This window comes from Pollicipes pollicipes, unplaced genomic scaffold (assembly GCF_011947565.3).
Source record: "Pollicipes pollicipes isolate AB1234 unplaced genomic scaffold, Ppol_2.1 Scaffold_7261;HRSCAF=8764_pilon_pilon_pilon, whole genome shotgun sequence".
In the NCBI taxonomy this organism is placed as follows: domain Eukaryota; kingdom Metazoa; phylum Arthropoda; class Thecostraca; order Pollicipedomorpha; family Pollicipedidae; genus Pollicipes; species Pollicipes pollicipes.
In genome coordinates this window covers 3,984,505-4,007,935 of record NW_023597054.1, presented here as the reverse complement: position 1 = coordinate 4,007,935, position 23,431 = coordinate 3,984,505, and the positions used below count along the sequence as shown (strand labels likewise).

The following is a 23,431-nucleotide window of genomic DNA, read 5'->3' as shown; positions in this document are numbered from 1 at the left end:
ACCGAGTTGCCATGAATGCAGGAATAAAAATAAGCAAAGATAGCTGAAAACGTAGCATACAGATATTTGTCATGTCTTTGCATATACTTTCCAAGTGTCTCGCATCTAGATATTATACTTGATTCGATGAGCTAAGCAGATTTTTGAGTACAGGAACATACAGAGTAGAGGCGTTCCAGCTCTTTCGTATGCATAATGCGAGTTTTTTGCTACTGCTGCATTTTAAACTTTTTTGGTGGCGCTAAATCTATGACGGCTGACGAGAAGCATCAGCGAAAAGCGCCACAAAATTTTCCCTAAAACTTTAGCATGACGTCATATTATGTAGTCAGCTGATCAGCGTACACTCAATTTCAACATAGCTTGGGGCAGCGACGCGTATATTCGCAACCGTGGTTCATCATATGCAACAGAAGTGGTACTCCATGAGAGGGGAGGGTGTGGGGCGCTGGACCGAGGAGTTCATAATTTTCAGTCTTGGGCTTTAACTGAGTTGTTAGCACAACAGCCGCGTTACTATTTTTGTTGCATTCCTGTGAACTGAGCTTTGATTGTAATGGCGGCGGCATGCCCAACGATAAAAGTTGTCATGGTGGGCAAGGCATTTGCGGGGAAGACATGTTTGTGCACGAGGTATCTGCACAAAAGTTTTCCGACTTCAAACTCTAATGTAAGTATATTGTTCAACTTTGCATTAAGTTTGTAGAAGCTCATTGTAAAGTCTTGATGATGTATGGCATGAAATTCACTTAAATGTATAGTATTTGTAACATCAGCCTAAATGTTATCTGTTATGCCTTGAGAAGGCCATATCAATTGTGCTTGGTTATTAACCCGGATACTGCTATATTTGTTTACGATTTATGTGATGCTTTCCTTGACATGCTTTGGAGACAAACCAGTCATTTGGAACCTAGGCTGCAAAAAATACATGATACACTGAACATATTCAGCAAGTTAGATTCATTGTTGAAGGTAAGTTCAGTACATGGAGAGCTACTATTTCAGGGAATGGTAATGCTTCAGATGTAATATCAGGCTAAAGTGCTGTGCAAAATTTCAAAAATCAAAACTCAAATTAACATCTCTTCATGATAGAAGCATGGGAAAATTAAGCACAAGTTGGTCTGAGTTCAGTGCATGCAAGAGGCTCAGAACTTTTTTGGCACATAATAGTCAGGTGCAGTAGATGGATTTTTTTAGATTGGGGCTGTAAACCTTATGTACATTATAATGCAATAATAGAAGACTGTTGCATCATTTATCTTCATGGTTTAAAGGCTGATTATAATTTGCAATAGCATTAAATGCTTCACAGCATCAGATATGATCACCATACCATCATCTGCAAAATTTTCATGGAGTGTGCTCTGCATATAATTAACATGGTTTGCTAACTCTGGGCCATGTATGCATTGAACATGGTGCAGGCTAAATTATGCTGAACTTGAACCATCTTTTGCCTCAATACAATATTTTTTGGTATAGCAGGCTTTCTGCATGAAATCATTACTATATCATTGTAGTTCCTTGAAACACAAGTGCTACCTCATTAGTGGCTGCGCATCAAATTTTGGGCACTTGGCTATGACTTCTGACTATCTGGCTGACATGACTTTTGCTCAGTTATTGGTGTGACACCATGCATATAAAATGATACATATTTGTGCAGCCTGGCATGACATTAACTAGGGCATGCCAGCATCTCAGTTGTGCCAATGCTGTTGACAATATTCCTGTGGCTTCACAGGTCATGCTTGTGATCATGATTAATTAGTGGGTGATATATGGCATTATATTCAGCTCTGACCACATTGGCATCATTCGGATTTGGATTTATGTGATCCGGTATGATTTATGAGAGGATTATCTAGTAATCTTATTTATTTATTATCTGACATCTGATGTGTGCTATCATGTCATTGGAGGCTGCTGACTGGCCAAGCTTGATCAAAAACTGAATTATTTAAAGATGGATGTCAGACCCAAAAATCCTGCTTGATTTTGTGAAGAACCCTGTGTGTGTTTCCAATAAACCAGGTGATAGCAGAAACTTTGGTTAAGTATACTTGCCAAGGCTCCATGAAAATAACCACCCTTCTATGCAGTGTGATCAGAGTTGGAGTGTTTGGACCACAATACAGGTCCAGGAATATGGTAAGGAAGACCAGTGACTGGTGGTTCTGGGTTTCATTGTCAAAATTCCACTGGGTGGCCTGTATGCAAACCAGGTCAACTTTGTAGTGGCATCCAGGATATTGTCAATGACATAGGCCCAATAGGGAATTTTCAAGAGCATGGTGTAGAAGCATGTCAAACTGGTCCCTCAGATCCTTCACTAACCTGACCAAGAAGCTTAGTGTCCAAACCTCCTGCCTTAAACTGCAAATCAGACCTAATGCTGTGCTTTCCACTTTTTGGGCATTCAGTACTCTTATTGGTTCATTCAACAATGTCTTTGTTGAGGCCATGCTGTTCTTGCTGAATTGGCCCATTCCTGCACTGGCTAAGCCAAAGAGCATCCTGATAATCACACTCTCTCTCTCTGATTGGCTTCACTACAGATTGCAATGCCCAGATTGTATAGATCTAGTCAGTGTTGGGTATTATGAATCATTATTCCAGTAATGTGCATGACAAACCAGTGGAGAGATCCAAGGTATGCAGGCTAAAACTGTCAGCAAACATTCATTGGCTCAGTGTGTAGAGTAAGATCACAATTAAGCAACCCACAAATAGGAAGTGGAAGCAATGGAGACCTTCACACCTGAAATTGGTGTCTGAATGTGGAGGCATTGTTGGTGCCTACTGCCAAATTGTTTTGATTGTATCTATCAACTCCTTTTCCAGCAGAGTATTAACAAGAGCATGTGGTACTTGCTGCCAACAGGAAAAAATATTTCATGTTGAGGGTGTTAGTTGCTATTCAGAGGGAGAGGCTTCAGCTCCCCCTCAGCTTTAAGAGAAAGTAGGCCAAATCAGGGAAACCTGTTTGTTGGCAACTTATGGAGACAGGTTTCATATTCGGTATGGCTCAGATCCCAGCTCACTTTGTAAAACCACACTCATTCGGTATGGCTCAGATCCCAGCTCACTTTGTAAAACCACACTCATTCGGTATGGCTCAGATCCCAGCTCACTTTGTAAAACCACACTCATTCGGTATGGCTCAGATCCCAGCTCACTTTGTAAAACCACACTCATTCAGTATGGCTCAGATCCCAGCTCACTTTGTAAAACCACACTCATTCAGTATGGCTCAGATCCCAGCTCACTTTGTAAAACCACACTCATTCAGTATGGCTCAGATCCCAGCTCACTTTGTAAAACAAAACACTCTGGGCTGAGATCTATTTTGTTCTGAAGCGCAGCAAGAATTGATGCCTTTTTACCTGGCCTTGCATGATGTAGTCCACCTGACTCATGGCCATTGTGCTCCACAGCTACTGGAAGCTTTGAGGAGTTGCTGTGCTAATCAGTTATGCTGGAAAAAGTGAAGGGGGAAATGTGTCTCTGGTAACCCAAGACTAAGCACCTGTTTCTCTGGCATCCTGGGTTTGTTAGTTGGATGTTTGTGCTCTACTGGTTGTTTAAGTTTTGCATGTTGTAATTTTTGCCTTCAGACATGTGTCTGGACCCCATGGCTGGGACAATGTCCCACAGGGGGCATGTTAATTGGATCCTGTGATTACATTGGGGGTCTCCAGACACATGTCAGCAGCTTGCCATGGTGTGCAGTTCAATGGGAAAATTCACTCATCTTTGGTATAGATTGTCTGAATGTGGTCGGCGATTGCAGTCGTAAAATGTGTTGCGTGTTTCAGACTGTGGGCGCGGCATATGGTGCTGAATATCGGTTCCACAAAAATGACAAGGTGAAATTTGAGATCTGGGACACAGCTGGTTCAGAAAGGTGATTTTAACTGGATGATGTTCACTGAGCAGTGTTGCCAGGTGTTTTTGTATCAACAGTGGTTGTCAGAAGGAATATCTCACTATCATGTCAGAAATGTATTCCCGCAATGTTTGCGAGATTAAGAAGCATGTTAGTCACCCTTTGCTCATAATGATGAAAGGGTGCCAAAAACCAAAAGTTGGGCATTTGGGCATTACTGTTATGAGCATAAGGTACCTTTACATCTTTTTTTGTGTTGCTCTTCTGTGCATTATGAGCACAATGCTACTCACACATTTTTTGTGTACACACTTCTTGGCAACACACTTCACAACATCAACTGTAATGTTATTGTGCAAACCAAGCTGTCCAAGATTCAGGCTACCTCAAGAGTCCATTGTAAAGTTACAAACTGGTGTCCTTTGCTTGAGACCGAAGCGCGCGAACGAGGTGTCTCGTCGCTCAGCTTGAAGTCCCGAGATGATGGCTAGCGTCCGCTCTGACCCAGTCTTGTGTGGCCATGTTAGGCCGAGCCCTGCCGTGAGCGTGCTGTTGGCGTCCTGACGGCCATGTGACCTGTCTAGGTACGAGAGCTGGCTGCCACTGTACATGCGTGAGTCGACGGCGGCCGTCGTCTGCTACGATCTCACCAACGCCGCCCACTGGGAGAAGGCCAAGAAATACGTCGATGAGATCAAACTGCGCGTCGAGGTAGGGTTTTGGGGCGATATAGGACTTCTATGTCGGGATGCTTTTATGTGCTTCCTGTAAACGGTATTTGGCATACCAAGTGACCGACATCGCACACATTTGACGCCTTTGGAGGAGGTCGGAATCACACCTGACGCATTTAGATGGAGTATTAGCTTGTCTAGAGCATATATATATATATATATATATATATATATATATATATATATATATATATATATGCCCTGTCCTTTGTACGTCCATCTCGTCTTTAACGATTGGAACATCATGCTAGACAACACCGTTATGGGCCTGGTAGGGTGAAACACGTACAAAATATGACCTGCCGATTACATGGATGGGCAAAGGCACTGTGCCGCGTTAGTTCGATCTCGCCAGTTCCTTCCGCGGCTTGCTCTGTGGGACTTCGATCGACCAGCCAGGCCGTGGGAGGTACAGCTCGTGTAGTTGTGCAGTTACTCGCCTTCGCATTTATCAAATGTCAGGTCCGTTTGCCTACATCAAGGATGTTTTGTTTACGCATTAACATTGGGCGTCTTTCAAGTTCATCTTGTTGATCAACTGAAACGTGCACGACATCGCCCATATTGTGCGTATGAGAAACCAGAGGTACGGAGTTCTATTTCCCGCAATGCCTACCCTTCCTGCCAGGGTGAGAGGCAGGCGACGCCACATGGCCTCAGCAGCTGAGTGCATCGTAAAGCCCCAATGACACACACGACATCGCCCGCATTGTCATCACTGGGTCGAAGCCAGATTCATGTGAAACGTTCCGAATGTAGGGTTGCATTTCACGTGGTTCCTGATTGATGTCTTGCTGCTCTAGGCACTCATTCGCCATATGGACTGTAGAGTTTTGCGAAGCGTATTTCACCATGGGGTACGTGATGTGCTCCATATGTCCTCACGCCATTGAGTCGGTCGGCTGCCTTACGGCTTCACCTGTTTGTACGAGTCGGGAAATACCATATGCAGATCATTTCACACACACGCGCACGCACGCGTACGCACGCACGCATGTACACGCACGCGTGCATGCGCACGCAAGCACGCGCGCATGCGCGCGCACACGCACGCACACGCACGCGCACGCACGCACGCACGCACGCACGCACGCACGCACGCACGCACGCACGCACGCACGCACGCACACACACACACACACACACACACACACACACACACACACACACACACACACACACACACACACACACACACACACACACACACACACACACACACACCAGCCAAACGGCATTGTGTAAATATATCTCACTAAGCCGATCAGTTGTATAATTTTCTGTAAATGGGTAAAGGGCTAAGTTGCCCTTTTGACGACCCTCGCATGCCCAATCGTGTATGTCATCGGGGAGAAATTCCGAAATCGGTACTGAATAGAAATGTTCAGTAATTGCATGGGAAATGCGAGATTTTCCAGCACTCGTTTTGCATTGGCCACGGGATTCAAGTCTTAAATGCTCTCCAAATTTCAATGCGCTCGAAATTTTTGTCAATTTCTTGACGTGAGTAATATAAGCGTTTGGGGTCGGTAGACTACTTCAGGCTATATAACAGGCTATTTCGTTTCATGGAAACGGAACGAAATATAGTATTGAAGTTTAGCTGACTCAGAAGAACGTTATCAGCCATTTGGCACTTGGGTGCTGCACATCGATAGTTTGATCCTATACAACGCTGTCTTTGGGCATACTCAATGAGCTCGTTTAAACACACATTGCTGTATGGAACACACCGATGTGTTGTGAGGATACCGGTGGTGGCTCTTTGTGTCAGCTGATAGCCGGGTTTTTGTTTGCTGAGAAAGCATGGTGGGAATAACATAGCATCTGTCTGTGGTGAAACATTCAAGAGCTGTGATTTCACAAACTTTGATTGTGACGCGCAGGCAAATACATGTCTAAATGTCGTCATCTCGGGGCATATTCGCATCACCAGGGAAAGCCGCTACAGACGGCCAAATGTCCAGCGCCAAAAGGTTTGAAACAAGGAGGTAGACGTGGTGTGGTGACGCCGTCGGTGTTAACGCCGGCGACGCCGCCACGCAGGGATGTCGGATATACTTGGTGGGGACGAAGCTGGACATAATTCAGAAGCAGGGCCGGGCCGCGCGTCAGGTGGACTACCACGACGCCGTCGACTACGCCGACTCCGTGCGCGCCACCTGCGTGCTCGAGACGTCGTCACTGACGGGCTACAACGTCGGTGAGTGACGCGGCCGCGCCGCTCCGACGGCGGTTCGCCCCGCTCGTGCTCGCCACCGGGCAGCCGTCGTCGTATCTTCTCACTTGGACATCATGGCGAACGGTTTTCATCGCCATGGCCGTCATACAACGGACCGCGGCGGTTGTGTTTTGGCGCCGACGTGTATTTCCGCCCGCACTGTGTGTCATTCCGTTGGCATTCCATTTCGACATGAAATCTTGAATACAGTGAGGAAGCTCCCCGTCTAACGCACGTGCTTACAGACGACTGGTGTCGTGTTCCGGTGATCAAAATGACGCTCCGTGGCCATCACAAGATGGACGATGCGTTCACGTTCTGTGACACAAATAATCCCGCGAGACCTTGGCACTGGCCTCGTGTGGGACAGAGAGCAGACCCCCGCTAGAGTGGGTCATTGCGCGACAAGCTCGGCGACACGACTGCCGCTGATATGGAACGGTGCCATGGACCTGACGATTGACCCGGTGCTATTCTCTGAGCCCGGTCAGCCGCATGTACCGCTTGTGGGGAGTGGAACTGGTATGTTCCGTTGACCTGGCTCCTGACCCTGGCTCCGAGCGGTCACCGGCGCCACTGGCGGGGAGCGGGACTGGCATGTTCCGTTGACCTGACCCCTGATCCTGGCTCCGAGCGGTCACCGGCGCCGCTGGCGGGGAGCGGGACTTGCATGTTCCGTTGACCTGACCCCTGACCCTGGCTCCGAGCGGTGAACGGCGCCACTGGCGGGGAGCGGGCCTGGCATGCTCCGTTGACCTGAACCCTGACCCTGGCTCCGAGCGGTGACCGGCGCCGCTGGCGGGGTGCGCGTGGCTGATCCGAGCCCTGGCCGTCCGACAGTGGAGGTGTTCGACCGTATCTTCAACGACTGCGCGGCGGACGCGATCCGACGGTTCGGCGAGGCGCGCGCCGGCGGCGGCCGCCAGTCACTGCGGCTCGGCACCGGCGGACAGCAGAAGAAGTGCTGCCTCTGACCTCTGCCGCCGCCGGTGACCGGCGCGCCAGCGGCGGCCGACCACGCCACCGCCACCGGCGCGCCGGCACGCTTCAGTCGGTGCACGCATTCTTTGTCCATATTCTCGAGTGTTGATGTGATATATAGGGTCTTTCGGATTTTGTCCGTGGCCAGGCTCAGCGTCGAGGGAAGGGTTGCCGTGTTGTACCTGGTTTAGGGTCAGGATTTCGCTGTGCGCGGCGTGTAGATAGGTCAGCTCCAAAGACAGGGCCAGTTCGCTGTAGGTTTAGCTCAGGTGTCCGTGCTTTGTGCGTGTGCGACTGATAGTGCGGTACCGGGTCCCAGCGGCCAGGCAAGCGGGGACATTGTGATCTTTTGCTTCCAGGTCGGCATGAACCATGCGCCGTGTGTCGGGATGTATGATCCGGTGAGACGTGCCTTGCGAATTTAAGAATGTGGTCATTCCATGAGCTTCACTTTTTGTGTTGTAGACTAAAGACTTCATTTGGCTGTCCTCTTTTCTTCCACATTTTTCTCGAAAGGGTCTTGTCTCATAAGCGTGTGTTTTTACAAGGGCATAGCAAGCCACACATCAGGTGTCACTAGCTCAAAATTGCAAACCAGGTGCCCTTTGGCTGGTGGGACTCAAGTAACTTATTGGTGGTGTATGCTCTGCTGCCATCTTTGTGAACTGGCGTGCGTATACCAGTATGACATAGCGTCTGTCGGCTTTCTGGAGGCTTTTTCCAGCGATAATGCGCCTCACCACGGGCAGTCATGCTTCTAAGCACGACTGGTTGCCGGCACAGGCCAGTGCCAGGGCCTCGCTAGTCCGTGCGCGAGGGCCCGCTCGTCCGCGCCGTGGCTGTGCGTGCACACGTGTCGTGACGCCCGCCTGGGGACCGCCGCAGGGCTGGTCACCCTCACCCACGAGAGACACAGGTCTCGGTCATGTTGGGTAGCTGTTGGAGGCGCCTGGGCAGCTGCGGGCTCCCGCGCGTGCCTTGGACTTCCTGGAGCGTTGTGACGTGGGGCAGGCCTGCGCATGAAATGGTGGTAGCGGCGGTCTGGTTTTCGTATGTCTGGTTTGTCATGTGTGGGTGCCGCGCGGATACAAAATACCCGTGTTGGGGCATTTTAGAGCTCGATGCGTGGTTTTAGTTCGAAATCAAATTTGTTCAAAATGGCAAAAATAGACTCACAGTCGTGCCTGCCGTGCGATACCAGTCTGCGCATTGATGTAAGATATAATGCGTATTGCTAGCGAACATACTGCCTGTTGATAGCCGACATCCTGTGTATTGGTGTAGGCATGCAATCGCGCTCCAGGGTGTCACTCATTCACATCCAAGCGATAGAGTATTGAGATTCAGTGCTGAGTTCAGACTCGGTATTGAATGCGCATGTATGCATTGGTGCGACGACGTTCCGCATTTCTGTTTACATGGAAACAGCTCCGAAACCTGATAGCATCGCGCGACATATCTGGGTGAAATACCTGCCACGGCGGGGTGTCAGGCCTACAATGCCTTTCGGCAGCCAAGACGATCATGCGTAGCAGTGCCAGCCAATCGCACGCAAGCTTTCCAGCCAGCCATATCCTTGCCAAGCGCAGTGCGGATGCAAATTAGACAGGTGCGCCGCTTGGGACGCTCTGTCGTAATGTCATCATAGAACAGCGCGTATTATGTAGGAAGCACCGGGCGCCGCGCCCGCGCGAATGCAGCTCCTGGGAGCGGACACGGCGTCCGCCTGTCTTGTTATTGTGTTTGAAGTGTCGGTAACATGCTTCGTATATCATGTATCGGGAAAATATATTTTTTGGATCATTTATAGTTGTCTGGCAACACATTCACTATTCAGCCCTAGGCTGTTCAAACCAGCCATTGTATACCAAATTTGTACAGTAACTATGTACCGGACAACCTCGGCGGATGAGAACCCATGTCTGTGTGGAGCTGAGCACCATCCTCATCCCAGGACTCAAAGGACTAACAGCCTCTCAGAATGGCCGCTTCTGAGTCCACTAGATGTTCCAACGCTGCATCTGTGTCGCGTGTCAGCGACGGGTCGGTAGTCCACACGCGGTGCCTCATCAGTGCGCGGAGACGGAAAGCAGTTTGTGCCCGCTGGAAGACACGTGCTCAAGGCAACTGACTGGTTAGTATTTTCTTTTTGGCCCTCAACGTTTACACGTAAGCCGACAAACAACGCTTGGCTAATGTGAACCTGCCGCCCGCGTTACTAGACCCTGGCTAGGACCACGGGGCAGGGTATTGACTATAACAGGCGGAGGCAAAGGTGGTCATCGTGGGAAAACCTAAGCTTCATTTCCTTGTACGCTTGCGGTCCAAAAGCTAGACACGACCAATGATTACACAATCATGCCTTTCCCAGCCTGACATGCTGACACTAGTTTGACCGTGTCTTCACGATCGTTTGATCTCGCACTGCTTGGCCCCCAGGTTAAAAAGCGAGGCGACTGCACGTAGAGCTGACAGGCAGAGAACTGCGTAGCTACATCGCTCCCCGAGAACGCGCGGCCGGCATCACGTTTGTACATGACAATTGTAATGGGCGCTTCATGACCACGCAGTGAGCGTGCAGTATACCCCCCTCCCCCACCCCCGGAGCCCGGCTGGCAGGCGCCTCACGAGCGGTGACTGTCGCGATGGAAGCTGTATGACCAGTCTATTCCTCCCTGCTCTCAAGTATATTAGTGAGTCGTAACTGGCCAAGTAACCAAGTAACTTCCAAGTGATCACGTAACCAAGTAACTCGCCGCGTTAGCTGTGAGCTAGCGCTATGGCGCTGACGCACCAAACCTGCGAAGACATCTCCGCATGACTTATGCCGCCGGAAAGTCGCCACAATGTCCCTTGTTTCCCAGCTTATTCAGCCATCCATACTGACATTTCCAAGCATGAAACAACTTTGCTGATACTCCTTACAAAAACGCACCGGTACCCAAACTTGAAATCCATGTGAAAATGTGCCCTGCTCCCTAAAAAGGTGTCGTTTTCGTCTTACCTCCACACGCTCCGACCGATGCACCTGTGATATGCATGAACTCGCAGTGTATTGTTCTGCACATGCTGCCGGTCAGACGCGAGATCACGGGCCCCACCACAGGCAGTAGACGGCAGGTGCGTGACGATGGGCAGAGATGATCGTTCTGGCGCACCAACAGGGGGACCGCGGCGACCGCGCTACCGCAGCATGCGCCCAACAGGACGCATAGCGCCGCTCGTTCCATGTCCGCCCGGTAAAATCATCGGAGTAAAAGCGCTGAACGGCGCCTGCGCACGGACCGCGGCGGCCAGCGGGTGGGCGCCTCCAGCCGCCGCGCACAGCGGCCGGCCCTCAGTCCAGCTGCGGCAAAAAGCGGCCGGCCCTCAGTCTAGCCGCAGCGCTTTGTAGTTGGTCCACAGCCAGTTGTGGTACAGGTTGAGCATGTGGTCGAGCGGTCGCACCTGCTTCCACTGGCCCAGGCAGAAGATCTTATAGGCGTCGCTGCCGTACCGCCCGATGCCGTGCAGCTCCCGCGGCGACTTCCACTTCTTGGAGACATAATCGTCTGCCAAGAGAGTCAGCTGATACAATGCGGCACCAGGTCACGGCGCCTCTAGAAGGCCACGCTTGTCTGCCAAGAGAGTCAGCTGATACAATGCGGCACCAGGTCACGGCGGCTCTAGAAGGCCACGCTTGAACCACTGACGTCCACCACGCGACAACACCACCAATAGATGGGACCATTTCAAAGGGCTTACTAAGCCAATAGCAAGAGTTACTGGCTTAAGTCAGGGTTTTGGATTTACAGCATGGCCCTGCAGCTTGGTCAGTGAACGTGATCAGCCAGCTGGTGCACACACATTATGCACAGCCCTAGCAGTGCACAACAGCGCGAGGGTACCAGGGGTGAGCATCATTACATCCCAACCCTCCTGCCGCCGTACGATCCGGCCAGACGTCGCACAGCAAGCGGCGCATGCGCACCTGAGAACCTGATGATCAGCTGGGCGGCCTGGTCTCCCAGCTGAAGCGGCTCGATCACCTGCTGCACCTCAGCCGGCGCGGCGGCGCGCGCCGCCTTCGCCGTCGGCCACCGCTGGAAGAACGCCTCGAGCAGCGGTCGGGCGCGGCGGCACTCCAGCACCGGCGGCGGGTCGCCCCACACGTCATCGGGCGACGCGTCTGCGGCGCACGGCACGGCGCGTCGAAGCTCGCGGCGGCTGCCCGGGCGGTGGGACGGCCACCGACGTTCGCCGCCGCTCGGCATGTGCATCGGCCAATAACACTGGCATCACTACATAAACGTACGACGCCAAGCAATTGTGCTTTGAGGTAATGGTTTGATGGTATCACATTGCTTCCCACCCATCGCTTCTTTCTAATGTAATGCGTGTCGCCTGGTTATTCGCGACTGCTAGACGTCCCAACGTGGGCCCAGGGGTCTTTTCGTACTAAACCGCGTGACGCGATTCCGCGTCTTTTCTACCCCGCTTGGACAACATAAAACAGTGACAGATAAATAAGCCAGTGAATAACGGAGCATGCATTACGTATAAACACCCTAACTACAAACAACGCCAGCGAGCGAGGTGAGTCGAATGTGTCCCGCGTTGCGATAACAGGCTCGGGAGGTGCCCTGCAGTGCTGGAGGCAGATCGGCTAGCCCGGCTGGAGGAGCGTCCCGCAGCACCGTTGCAGTATGGCAAGCAAGCAGCCGTCTCCAGGCCACCTTTGGGCCACCGATGTGCCAAATGGTAGGCGTGTAATTACGCCACGTGTCGCACTCTCCCGATGGAGAGGCGTCCGCCTGCCGGGCTCCTCAGCGTGGCGTCCCCACACGAGCCCATCCTCCCTTACGAGAGCTTCTGGAGCAGCAACCAGGCTCGCCCTGGCCAGCTCTACTGAGCTGATCTCAGAACAGACGCGCCTCTGATGGAAGCTCGTGGCAAAGGCCACAGAGTACGTGCCACAACAGAAAGTCAGGGCTGGCCGGAGCCACTTCGCTCCAGCACGGCACGTCATCCAACCAACGTCAGGCTAGCGTCACGAAGGCCACGTCTGTGTCAGCATCGGGAAACATTGTGCAAGACATCGCATGATTCACCACGACCGCCTGGCTGTGTCGACTGGACGGACCGACGCGACGCACAACCAATGTACACCTCACTACAGCCGCACGCCTGACTACAGAACTCGCCCGCGGCGAGCGAGGTAACTACCATCGGTCGACGGTGCTGACCTGACGGCTTGCTGAGGAAGATGGTGCCGATGAGCAGCTTCCACGGGTCCTTGAAGTACTTCTCCTGCACCAGTTCGTACGGCGACTGTGGCGGCACCCAGTGACGGCGAGTCGGTGCCGAAACGCCTGGCAGAGCGCACCACCGTCAGGGCCATCACAGCGCCCCAGTCGGCCACGCCATAGTCGCGGCGACGACAACCGCGTATGTACGCGACGTACGTCCTTCTCATTGTCACTGGCGTCGTCAGTCAAATAAAAACAAAAGCAAAAAATCCCCAGACGGTGCGGGTGCGGTGAGGCCCACATGCGCTCACTGCGCCGGCACCGTGACACGCGGCGTGCAGCTCGCGCCATACCCACCCTTGTGTGCGGCAGCTGACGAGGCCGGCGGCCGGGTTCCCGGCTTGCGTCCCGGCGTCCCCTGCCTGTGCACGGTGGGTGTCGGTCGTTGGGCAGGCGGCCGCGGTTTGGTTGCGGGCGGTGTGGGTTTGGGTGCGGGCGGTGTCGCTTTGGGTGCAGGCGGTTCTGCCCTGGGTGCGGGCGGCGTCGGTCTGGGTGCGGGCGGCGCCGGCGCCGGCGGCGGCGGCGGCTTGATAGCGCGCGGCCCCGGTGGCCGCCCCGGCGGCCGCCCCACCGGCCGGCGCGTGCCGCCCGGCACCGGCCCGCGCCGCTTCGCAAAGTCAAACTTGAGCTTCATTTTGGGCTTGGCGTCGGCGCCGGCGCCGGCGCCAGAGCCGGGCGGCCGGCCGCGCCTCGCTTTCACCGCTTTGCCGCGCTCCAGCACCTTCTTTGCGGTCAGCTTGGTGACAGACACCTTGGGCTTGGCGATGGACACCTTCGGCTTGGCGACTGGGAGCTTGGGGTTGACGGCGGCAGCGGCCGGGGTGCGACGGCGTCCGCCGGGCGTACCCGCCTGCGCGTACGGGTTGAAGGAGAAGAGGTCGGGGCAGAGCTCGCTGCCAATCTGCTCCAGGTACCTGCGCACCTCGTTCTGCGAGCGAAACTTGCGTCCCATTGGGCTGGTGACGAGACAGAACAAACACACGGCTCGTTACGTGCCGCCGACACCGCTTGAGCGGCACCTCGCAATACAGCTCACACGCGAAGTAGCGGGTCATACTTTGCTCTATATTAGTAAACGTTACATGAATCAAGAGACAGTGTGTACTTGAAATCTGAATATATTTAGGATGTGTAGATGCATTTATGTCGTCAGCATGCATGACATTCGCAATTAAAACCCTCCTTTTTATACATCCAGCGCCGGAACTAGCTGGTAAGCAGCCTGGGACGTGCTATCTTCAAACCCTGAACGACAACACGTGAGGTGCATAAGCTGCTGTGAAAGCGCAGGACATCTGAAAGACTGTGATACTTCTTTTGATACTTAATGTATGTCAAAAGGTGCAAAGCCCTAAACTCTCAGCTATCTACACACAGTTGACAACATGTCAGCCATTGGAGTGTTCCAAAATCCATTTTAGTAGGGTGTGCGGATGTGAAAAAAGCCTGACAGGATGTCAATATCTGAAATCAAAACGAGCCTAAAAAAAATGGCAAATTCACCGTTGAAATGATAGCGTGTAAACCACACACATAGGAACGTCTGTATTTTTGTTAAACTTCTTGTAAGGATGCATATAAAGTCATATTACCATTCACCCAGGTATATGTATATTGCCTACTATTCAATATACACCAAACGCATCCTTCCGGACGGAAAAGCATTTGTCGCTAATCCTGGATCCCTTTCCTTTCCAGACCGCCACCACAGCACAGTCGTATCAGATTCTTCCTCTGAAAGAGACTGGCGGAATCCTGATCCTGAATCCTGATTTTCTTTAAAGAAGTGTTTATGATGCGCCATTTACATAAATAATATCCTAAAACCATTGTTCTGCTTTTCTGCTAAATGATAACACCTCTCTTTCTATTCACTCATGACCTTCATAACTTGGCTCAGGTGAAAACGGGGCAAGTAATTGATAAATGTTGCAAACCATTTATCAGGCACCAAATACCGAACGGGACAAAGACAATACACCAAAAACAGGCAATCATTCCAGCTCCCACATTATAATGCCTGATGCCTGGCACTAAAGGTTATAGCTACAGGAGAAACAGATGGCTAAGCCAAAAGATCTTGATGACCGGAACCAAGCATGGGGTTAGCTATACATGTCCCAGGAGCCTCATTATAGTAGTACATCTCGCTACTACATCCTAGCACCGGATACCCCGTGCGTGGAAGGGTTGCCCAAAATATGACGGCAATAATAGAAAGAAGCAAACGCAAAATATTCGGAGAAGTTTCGCTGCGTTTCCATCTCTTTCATTCAATGTATGGTCGACAATGTACGTTCTGGTGGCCTCAGCTTTCCCGCTCCAAAACCCTGTTTCTCGTTGTTCTTGAAAGCTAGTTGTTGAGCTACAGCAAATATAAATGTATAAACAAAATTACGTTATAAATATATTTCTCGTCACCTCTGATATTTGGTAAGATAAAACATTTTTCCAGAACATCGATAGCTAGGCCATTTCGGTCAGCATTAGTTCCAACACCGCTGACAACGGTTGCTAGGATGCGCATGTACGAAAAAATATATGCGGCTCGTGCCTACACGCACCAGCTGTCGATGACGCCATTGCCGAGCGAACGGGGTTTTTGTATCCTTTATTGCATGGCGACTATGGCGTCACTGCGATACCAAATAAGCGGCACCCCAGTGCCACCCACATGGCCCTACGCACTGATCAGGGTCCCCTGAGCCGATAGGGGCCTGTATGTCGGTCAGACACCGACAGTAACGCACACTCGACTCCATGGCCGCATGGGACTGAGTGTCCATTTCCCAAGCAGGGATAAAACCGGAGCCAGCAATTTACATTGGTCGGGCCTCACAGTGCCTTACGGGGGCCATGTGCTGGCAAGTTGCCCAAAGTCGGCTAGAGGAGGCCCGAACAACCTGAAGGGCCCACCGGCTCCGACAATCAAGGGCTCGATTGGATGGTTAATTTAGCCGTAAGGCTGGGCTGTCTTATTCAACGGCCCCGATCTACGGGACGGAACCTCTGATAGTCAGAGGACGCTTTGCGCCGATCAGGGACACCCTAAAAAGATATAGGTGTTAAAAGTCCGTCGCCACCAGAACTGCGCAGTCGCCTCCGTGGCGGCATGGGCATGAGGGTTCATTTCCCAAGCAAGGAAAAACCTGGAGTCGGTGAATTGCACTGTTCAGCACTGGTCGGGTCCCGTGTATCTGCCAAGGACCCACAGCGCCTAAAAGACGCCGAGCTCACAAAGGACCCGAGCCGACCAAGCGCAGTGTTCAATGGGGCCCGAAGAGGGGCCTTGAGGGTCCGGCGGAACAGACTATCAAAAGCCCGGTTAGAGGGCATTAGGGCCTGAAGGGCAGACTGTAGGTCGCATAAAGAACCGCAGCGCACAGGGTCGTGGCCTAAAATATCAGTCCGAAGTCCTCTTGCACCTTTTGAGGAACCCCTATGACAATGCGGGTGTCTAAGTCAGTCAGAGACCACGAACGCCGAACAGCTGGCTTCCTGTCAGTCTGAACCCTGGGGGCCCCATCTCGGGTAGCGGCTTATAATAGTCCGTCATCGGTTTTGTTTGAAAAAGCCCGAAGAGGGGCCGGGGGGCCTCTCAAGACTTAAGATCACGGGATAGGGCTCGCCCCCCCCCCCCCCTCCCCCCCCCCACCCGTAGTACCGTGACCTGAAATGTCAGAGGGCTTCTGCTGGGCCCTCTGAATTGGGGTTCTCCATTCCTCTCCCCTAGGTCCTCAATATGGGGCGTCGAGTGTCTCCTGTATCGGTTAGGAGCCTCAGTGCCTGACAGGGTTGTGTGGCGGCAAGTGGCCCGAGTCGGCCAAGGCCGCACTACGGGTCTGCTCCGTAAACCTCAGCCTCCGTAAACAGTTAATCACTTTTGAAAACGCAGGAATTGTTTGGTATCCCAGTGACGTAATCAACATCGCGTATTGAAGGATTTCAGCATTCTTCAAAGCGCAGAAACTACGTATTATCCCAGTAACGTAATCAACATTGCATAACAAAAGACAACAAAACATTTGTTCCGCTCTGACGTCATCATCAGATGGCACGCGTATTCTCGAATCACATTTCCTTGAGAAGACGCCCAGCACCTCTATCAAGAGCATTCGCGGTGCCAAAACACGGATTTGGGGTCGACGCTGATATTTCTGATATATACGATATATAAGCGGATTTAGGGTAGAATTAGCATGATTTTCCGAAACGATTTCCTTCAACTAGCCTCTTGCCCAGTGTTCAAGGGAACTGTATAATTGAAACCTATTGTTTTTGTCCCTAAAAAGGTGACGTCTACTTGGGGAGTACCGATTTCAATGATGTCGGATACGCTATCGGCATGTAGACTGCAGCTTCCAGCCCCATTCAATCCAAATTGAGTTTGTCAATGTTTGCCACACCCTCATCTTGAAATATTGTTGAGTTGTTGTGTGTTTTTTTGTATCTGAGCTTTCATACACATTCTGTTGGCATGTAGCTCATTACTGTTCACCGTGAACTAAACAAGGAGGTCTTTTTGAGGCCTTTGGGCCTTAGGATTGTATTATGATGTACAGACCGGGTCAGGTCAAGTACAGACAGGATGAGACATACAGGATGCACAGGATGATAGTTTTAGAGTAGGCACCACTTTCATGTCCTGTAGATGACATTTTGCAGGATGCAGGATATGAGGAAGGATGGGCCCTGGCGCTTCTGTTGGGTTCCCTGAAATATAAAGTCAAATTGAAGCCACTGAATGCATCACATGATGCAAACAAATAGCAGTTAATGGTGCCCTCAGAAAAAGGTTGATTAATTTGACCATCTGTGTGGTGGCAAAGAAGGAAAGACAAACTAGTGTGGGGATGGTGAGTGTGATGAGGATAAAAACAATAAAAATGTGTCATTTTCTACCCAGATGTCAAAAAAATTTCACCCTGGGCCATTGCTATGTAAAATTAATTTAAACATGTGCATGAAACACAAGACATTACTTTCAAGCATTGACAGCTACAAAAAAAATTAATTCCTAAATGCCCCTTGGCACAAAATAGGTTAACAAGTTCATACATGCTTTAAACTAACTGGGGTTGACTTCAGGTCCACTGTTTGCTGCTACAAAAATGAGGTTCTCAAAGTTTTCAAGCAATTCCAATACATCACAGTAGGCAGTCAGGTACAAAAAATCACTTGATTACAGTGTGAGGTAAAAGCAGATCCATAATGGAAAGTTCAGTCCAAGTTCCAATAACAGAAGGAAATACATGTGTCATTGGGGCTTTACAGCACACTCAGCTGCTGAGGCCATATGGTGTCACCTACCTCTCACCCTGGCAGGAAGGGCAGGCACCGCAGGGAATCGAAACCTGTACCTCTGGTTCCCCAGATGTGCAGTGGTTAGCACAGACATGCTAACCACTATACTACTGGCACCCCGAAGGAAATACAAGGGCCTAACGGCACAACAGTTGCAAAATCATGCTTTCAAATAGCATGGCTATGGCAATCAGATTCTCACACTCACTTGTAGACATAGACATCCCATTTGCCTGCTGACTGGCCTGTAGATCTCTGCACACATTTCCTGGTCCAGCCCTCCGGCAGCTCTGGGTCATCAAAATACACACCATCTGATGGCAAGAGACACATGACTGACAATGGTTGTGAAAAACAATTGTTGACACGCAGACTGCATCAATGGAATGCTTTCAACACTGTCACTAAAATGGCAAGTGCTGATGGCCGTACTATTTCCAAAAAGCAACCTTCAACTGTCTATAAATTGTGAACAATTGAAATAATTGCATTGCTCTGTCTTTGACTCCAATACTACAGCCCAGTATGTAGTAAATGTTACAGAATTTGTGTAAATCCCTGCAACAGAACACCAGCAAAGATCCAATCAATTCCTACAACATGAAGAGAAATCTTGACAAATCTATACCACCTAATCAGAGTAGTATCCATGGTTGCTTCTAATTTTTCAAGTTTCTTTTAATACAGTCTAAATTCCATAAATGTTTGGCCTTAACATGGGCCCAGCAGCAGACAAGTACCAGAAAATGGTCTTGCTATTGCCCACTCATGATGTTCTGCTCAGATACCAAAGCCATAGTGTAAAAATGACAATACTACAGGGGCCCAGAATTTATTGGGTTTCAAAATTGTGTATCCTGTTGCCAGGAAGCTTTTTTTGGTGTCCCATCATGCCTTTTCATCATGCCAAATCACTTTGACAGACTTGTGCATCTTTTGACCACAAATGTGTCATACTTAATTCATAGATGTTAAATATCTCTGGTCTGTCCATGTGGTCTGTCCTGTGGTCCACAGTAAAAAATCTCATATTAAGCCAACATACAAAGTAATCATTACACTCCAGTCAGAACAGAAATAAGGAATAATTTAACAGTGTTCAGTATGACTTCCAGCAATGCTCACACTGGTTGGCTTGACATGGAGAGGTCAGTTGATCATCTGATTGAACAATAACCCTGACTCGGGGGCAGTCATATCATAGCACTGGATGGAATGTGCAGGCCTCTGTAGTCTTGTTTGGGAAAGTGCTGGAGGTAAATTCATCTGATAAACTGGACTCGGGACTGGTCGATCTTGCGTGGTGGGTTCAAACCATGTACCTGGCCCATCGTGATGTGTAAAAACAGTCAGCCTGGCAAACCACTAAAAAGGTATGCCACATTTAAACATGGCACTTAACATTTTGGCACTATTCCAAGAAGTCACACATCACAACGATCACTCATGTTGTACCTGCAGTATTGGGTTTCCTTGGAGTTGCTTCCGACATCACTGGAGTCTGAAACGCATAAGAATGGTGAATGCTTTTCTGAATCATGGTTGCATACACTGAGCCCCTCAGCAGTCATGTTATATGACCACCATAACTCAAGATCACAATACATATTACAACACAAACTTCATCATTTTGACCCTTGTTAAACTAACTTTTCTTTTAAGGCAGTTTTCATGGAATGATTCCAGATCAGCTGGGTCTTCAGCCTAAAATTCTAACTTAAGCAGTTGTCTAACAATCCCACTCTATGCAGCTCCATTTCAAGTTACAGTGCAATATCACTATCAGTTTTGGATGGGCATATAGTTATTTTAACTATTTTTGTGTTGGTCCCATGCATATCTTATGGTTCTTGACATGCAGCAATTTGACTATGCTGTAGCAATGGCCTCTGGGTCATCTTAGATTTCTGGAGCACTGGAACACTGTATCACGCCTTCAGTTCGGATGTTAGAGTGTGGATAAACCTGTTATACGATCATTTAAAAGTTTAAATAAAAATAATACTGCCTGAAAAAGCTAACTTTTGTGCACTGATATTCTGTCATGTAAGGTACCTGTTTGCCTGTGCCCATCTTGACTTCCAAGGTGCAGTTTCAAAATTGCAATCATGCACAATTTTTAGGAACTGCACTGCATGAATCTGCATGGGATATAAATCAGCCAAATACACCTTCAACAGTGCAGGGTAAGCATAATTGCAATGTGACACATGAAATAAACCACACACAGGCACAAAGTTACGCTCGCACTTCACACAAACTTAACACATGGCCTCCCCAAATTCAAACCACCGCACAGGCATGGACTTCAGGTTTGGGTATGAAGAATCTGAGGTAAAACGTGCGCATGCAATATCGACAATTTTCCTCAGAATTGATACACGAAGAAAAAGTGAACAAAAAATGAACTACCTTTGCACCTCTCGGCTACCGCAAAACGAGCCCGGGTGACCGCCCCACAACAGACCTCAACGGGCGCGGGCCAGCTCGTTACGTTGACAATCACCTGACCTGACGTCTGGCGCGCGCCACCTTGGCCCTGTTCGATCTGTCGTCTGCACAGTTGTCAGTAGGAATGCGTGACGTCATTTGTTGTGACTGGGCGTTCGATGCGAGGAACGACGGGAAAGTGTTAAGTTTTTATGTTCTTTCCTCCACATATTAACTTCTTCAGGCCTCACGTTAACTCTGCCTGTCCGCTGACCATCGCACACTGCATATAACACATGTATGGAAATGGGACTTCTGCTCCGGTATAAGGCTGCGAGACTACACTTCCGAGTGGCTTCGCGCCGGGCTCATACACGCCCCAAATTCTTGTAGGTGGTTGTACACACCGGGATTACGTGGGCTCCCAGTCGTGGAGGGGAGCAAGTGCAAACATATAAAATTCCGTGCGAAAACTCGGCTCATTGCAAGGAACGTGCGTTTAGACGGGGCTCGATTCATCAGTGGGAGGGCGGGATTCTCCAAAAGTGAAGCGGCGCCCTGGGCCTTGTAGTCGCCCATGACATGCTACCCGCTAGGAAATGTTTGTCAGGATAAGAGAGAAGAGGGCCTGCCGATCATCGCGAGACGTCAAGAATGATTGAGAGGAAAGTGCGACTGTTCGATATAACCACTAATAGCTTAGGCGCCGCAAATATTCCTGCCCGCCGGTATCCTGAAACGAAACTTCCCAAAAATTTGAACGATGCCATAGCATTTCTGCGTCTGTTCTTCCTGTCATGGGTTTGATGTGAACACTGTAATGTTAATCTCCTTACGTTAAATGAGATGTTACAGATGCAGCGCGTCCCCGAAAACATTACAGCTCTAAACGTGTAGATCCAAATATCCAATTCTCGAACATTCCTAGACATTCGGTAACAGTACTGAGATTAAAAAAGCAGCAGACACTTATGACCTCGGCGACCACCACGACTGGAGACTTTCGAGGTCTAAACATAAATAGGGCATCGCAACAACCGTAACTGATCTAGATCCGCGCTTGTGTGCCGCGTCCGTAAGAGTGTGCACTGTGTACTGTAAATTACTTACAGATGATGCTAATCCACAAAACAAACGTGCACTCCTTCCCCGCAACCTGTGAAATCATAGACCTTTCCAGGATGACTGATGGAGCACGTTGCATCTTCGCGTGGAAACAGCGCACCCAACTTGGCACGACTATAAGATTCACGCGTCGTACATAGTAGCGCGGGCGGGAGGGGGAGGGGGGCAGGGGGCACATGCTCCCCCCTAGGCTTCGTGGGCCCTTTATGCCCGTCGGAACCCGCGATTAAAGCTCCAATTTGACGACCTGAAGGGCCCGAAAAGCCAGTTGGAGGTCTCATGCAGGTGTCCCGGCCCGCACGGACGAGCACTCCAATGCCAGTCAGATGGTCCTGCGCGCTGATTTGGAGCGTGCTGATTCGATGACCCATATTTTGGTCAGATGTAGCGGTGGACCATGTCCCGGGACCGTGTGTCAGCATGTAAGGCGAGCGGGGCGATGACCCATGTCTGAGTGAGGGGAGCAATCACGGCCCGGGGCGGTGCGTCACGGTGGCGCCGGCCAGTCGCTCGCAGATCGTGTTGCTGGGATGAGCCTTGGAAGGAGTACAAGAGGTGCTGCTCGGGCGCGTGGGGTGGGGCTCTCCCTGTCGGCGTCGTGTGCGGCAGGTCACCGCTGCGTGTGAGGCAGTCCGACCGAGAATTCTTTTCACAAGCTATTTCGGCCAGAATGCCCGAGACCCCGGCAGCGGTTGCAGGCGGTGTGACGATGTCCATCACGACTGGTGGCGCAGCGACACCAGCGTCAGCCAGCGGGAGCGCCAGCGGGAGCAGGGTCGTCACGTGGGATGGAGGCGGGCCGTTTGAAGCCCGGCTCATCCCGGGGTACGATGGATCGTCGGACGTCGTGGAGTGGTTCACGCGCGCAGCGGTGCCGTGCAGGCATCACGGCGTGGACCTGACCGGTGTCCTGGCGGCACGGCTCACGGGCGGCGCCTTTGCTGTCTGGCTGCAGATGCCGGAGACGTCGCGGGACTCCGCAGACGCCGTGCGCGACGCGTTGTACGACGCGTTCGCCATGGACCGCCTCGAGGCTTACGATGCATTTGCGAGCCGCCGTCTGCAGCTTAGGGAGCCTGCGGACGTGTACCCTGCAGACCTGCGCCGGCTCGCCTCCCTGTTCGGCGGAGTGCCTGACAGCGCACTCGTCTGCGCATTCGTCTCCGGCCTGCCAGACGAAGTCCGCAAGACGATCCGGGCCGGCACCCTCGCGGAGGCGCTGGACCTAGCGAGTGTTCTCGCACGGGCACGAGCCGTGCTCAGCGATGAACGCGTCGCTGTGGCAGCGGCCGTGGCGCGTGCAGAGGCGCCTCCACGATCCCCGACGATGCGCTTGGCGAGACGCCAACTGCGACGCTGCTGGACGTGCGGTCAGTCGGGCCAAATCGCCGTCGCCTGTCCACAGCGTCGGTCGGGAAACGAGTCGGTGGGACACCGCGTCAGCGCGAGCGCC

At 51.0% G+C, this 23,431-nt stretch overlaps 2 protein-coding genes across 3 annotated transcripts; one reads left to right on the top strand and one right to left on the bottom strand.

The window, feature by feature from the left end:
• The first annotated feature begins 417 nt into the window (after nt 1-417).
• On the top strand, nt 418-9,636 carry LOC119111957 (ras-related protein Rab-24). 2 transcript variants are annotated; one of them, XM_037235856.1, is made up of 5 exons: nt 418-670; nt 3,825-3,875; nt 4,480-4,606; nt 6,676-6,832; nt 7,691-9,636. In XM_037235856.1, exons 2-5 carry the CDS (start codon nt 3,841-3,843, stop codon nt 7,822-7,824), a joined length of 453 nt encoding a protein of 150 aa, XP_037091751.1. In that variant the 5' UTR covers nt 418-670; nt 3,825-3,840; the 3' UTR covers nt 7,825-9,636. The 2 variants fall into 2 exon arrangements, with proteins under 2 accessions (XP_037091751.1, XP_037091750.1); XM_037235855.1 differs by having other exon boundaries at nt 3,825-3,913.
• Nucleotides 9,637-9,949: 313 nt separating this feature from the next.
• Nucleotides 9,950-20,909, bottom strand: LOC119111958 (methyl-CpG-binding domain protein 4). The gene is made up of 7 exons (XM_037235857.1): nt 20,836-20,909; nt 19,879-19,924; nt 18,632-18,737; nt 13,417-14,075; nt 13,057-13,182; nt 11,802-11,999; nt 9,950-11,382 (listed from the first exon to the last, which is right to left on the bottom strand). Exons 2-7 carry the CDS (start codon nt 19,913-19,915, stop codon nt 11,201-11,203), a joined length of 1,308 nt encoding a protein of 435 aa, XP_037091752.1. The 5' UTR covers nt 19,916-19,924; nt 20,836-20,909; the 3' UTR covers nt 9,950-11,200.
• Between the last annotated feature and the right edge of the window lie 2,522 nt (nt 20,910-23,431).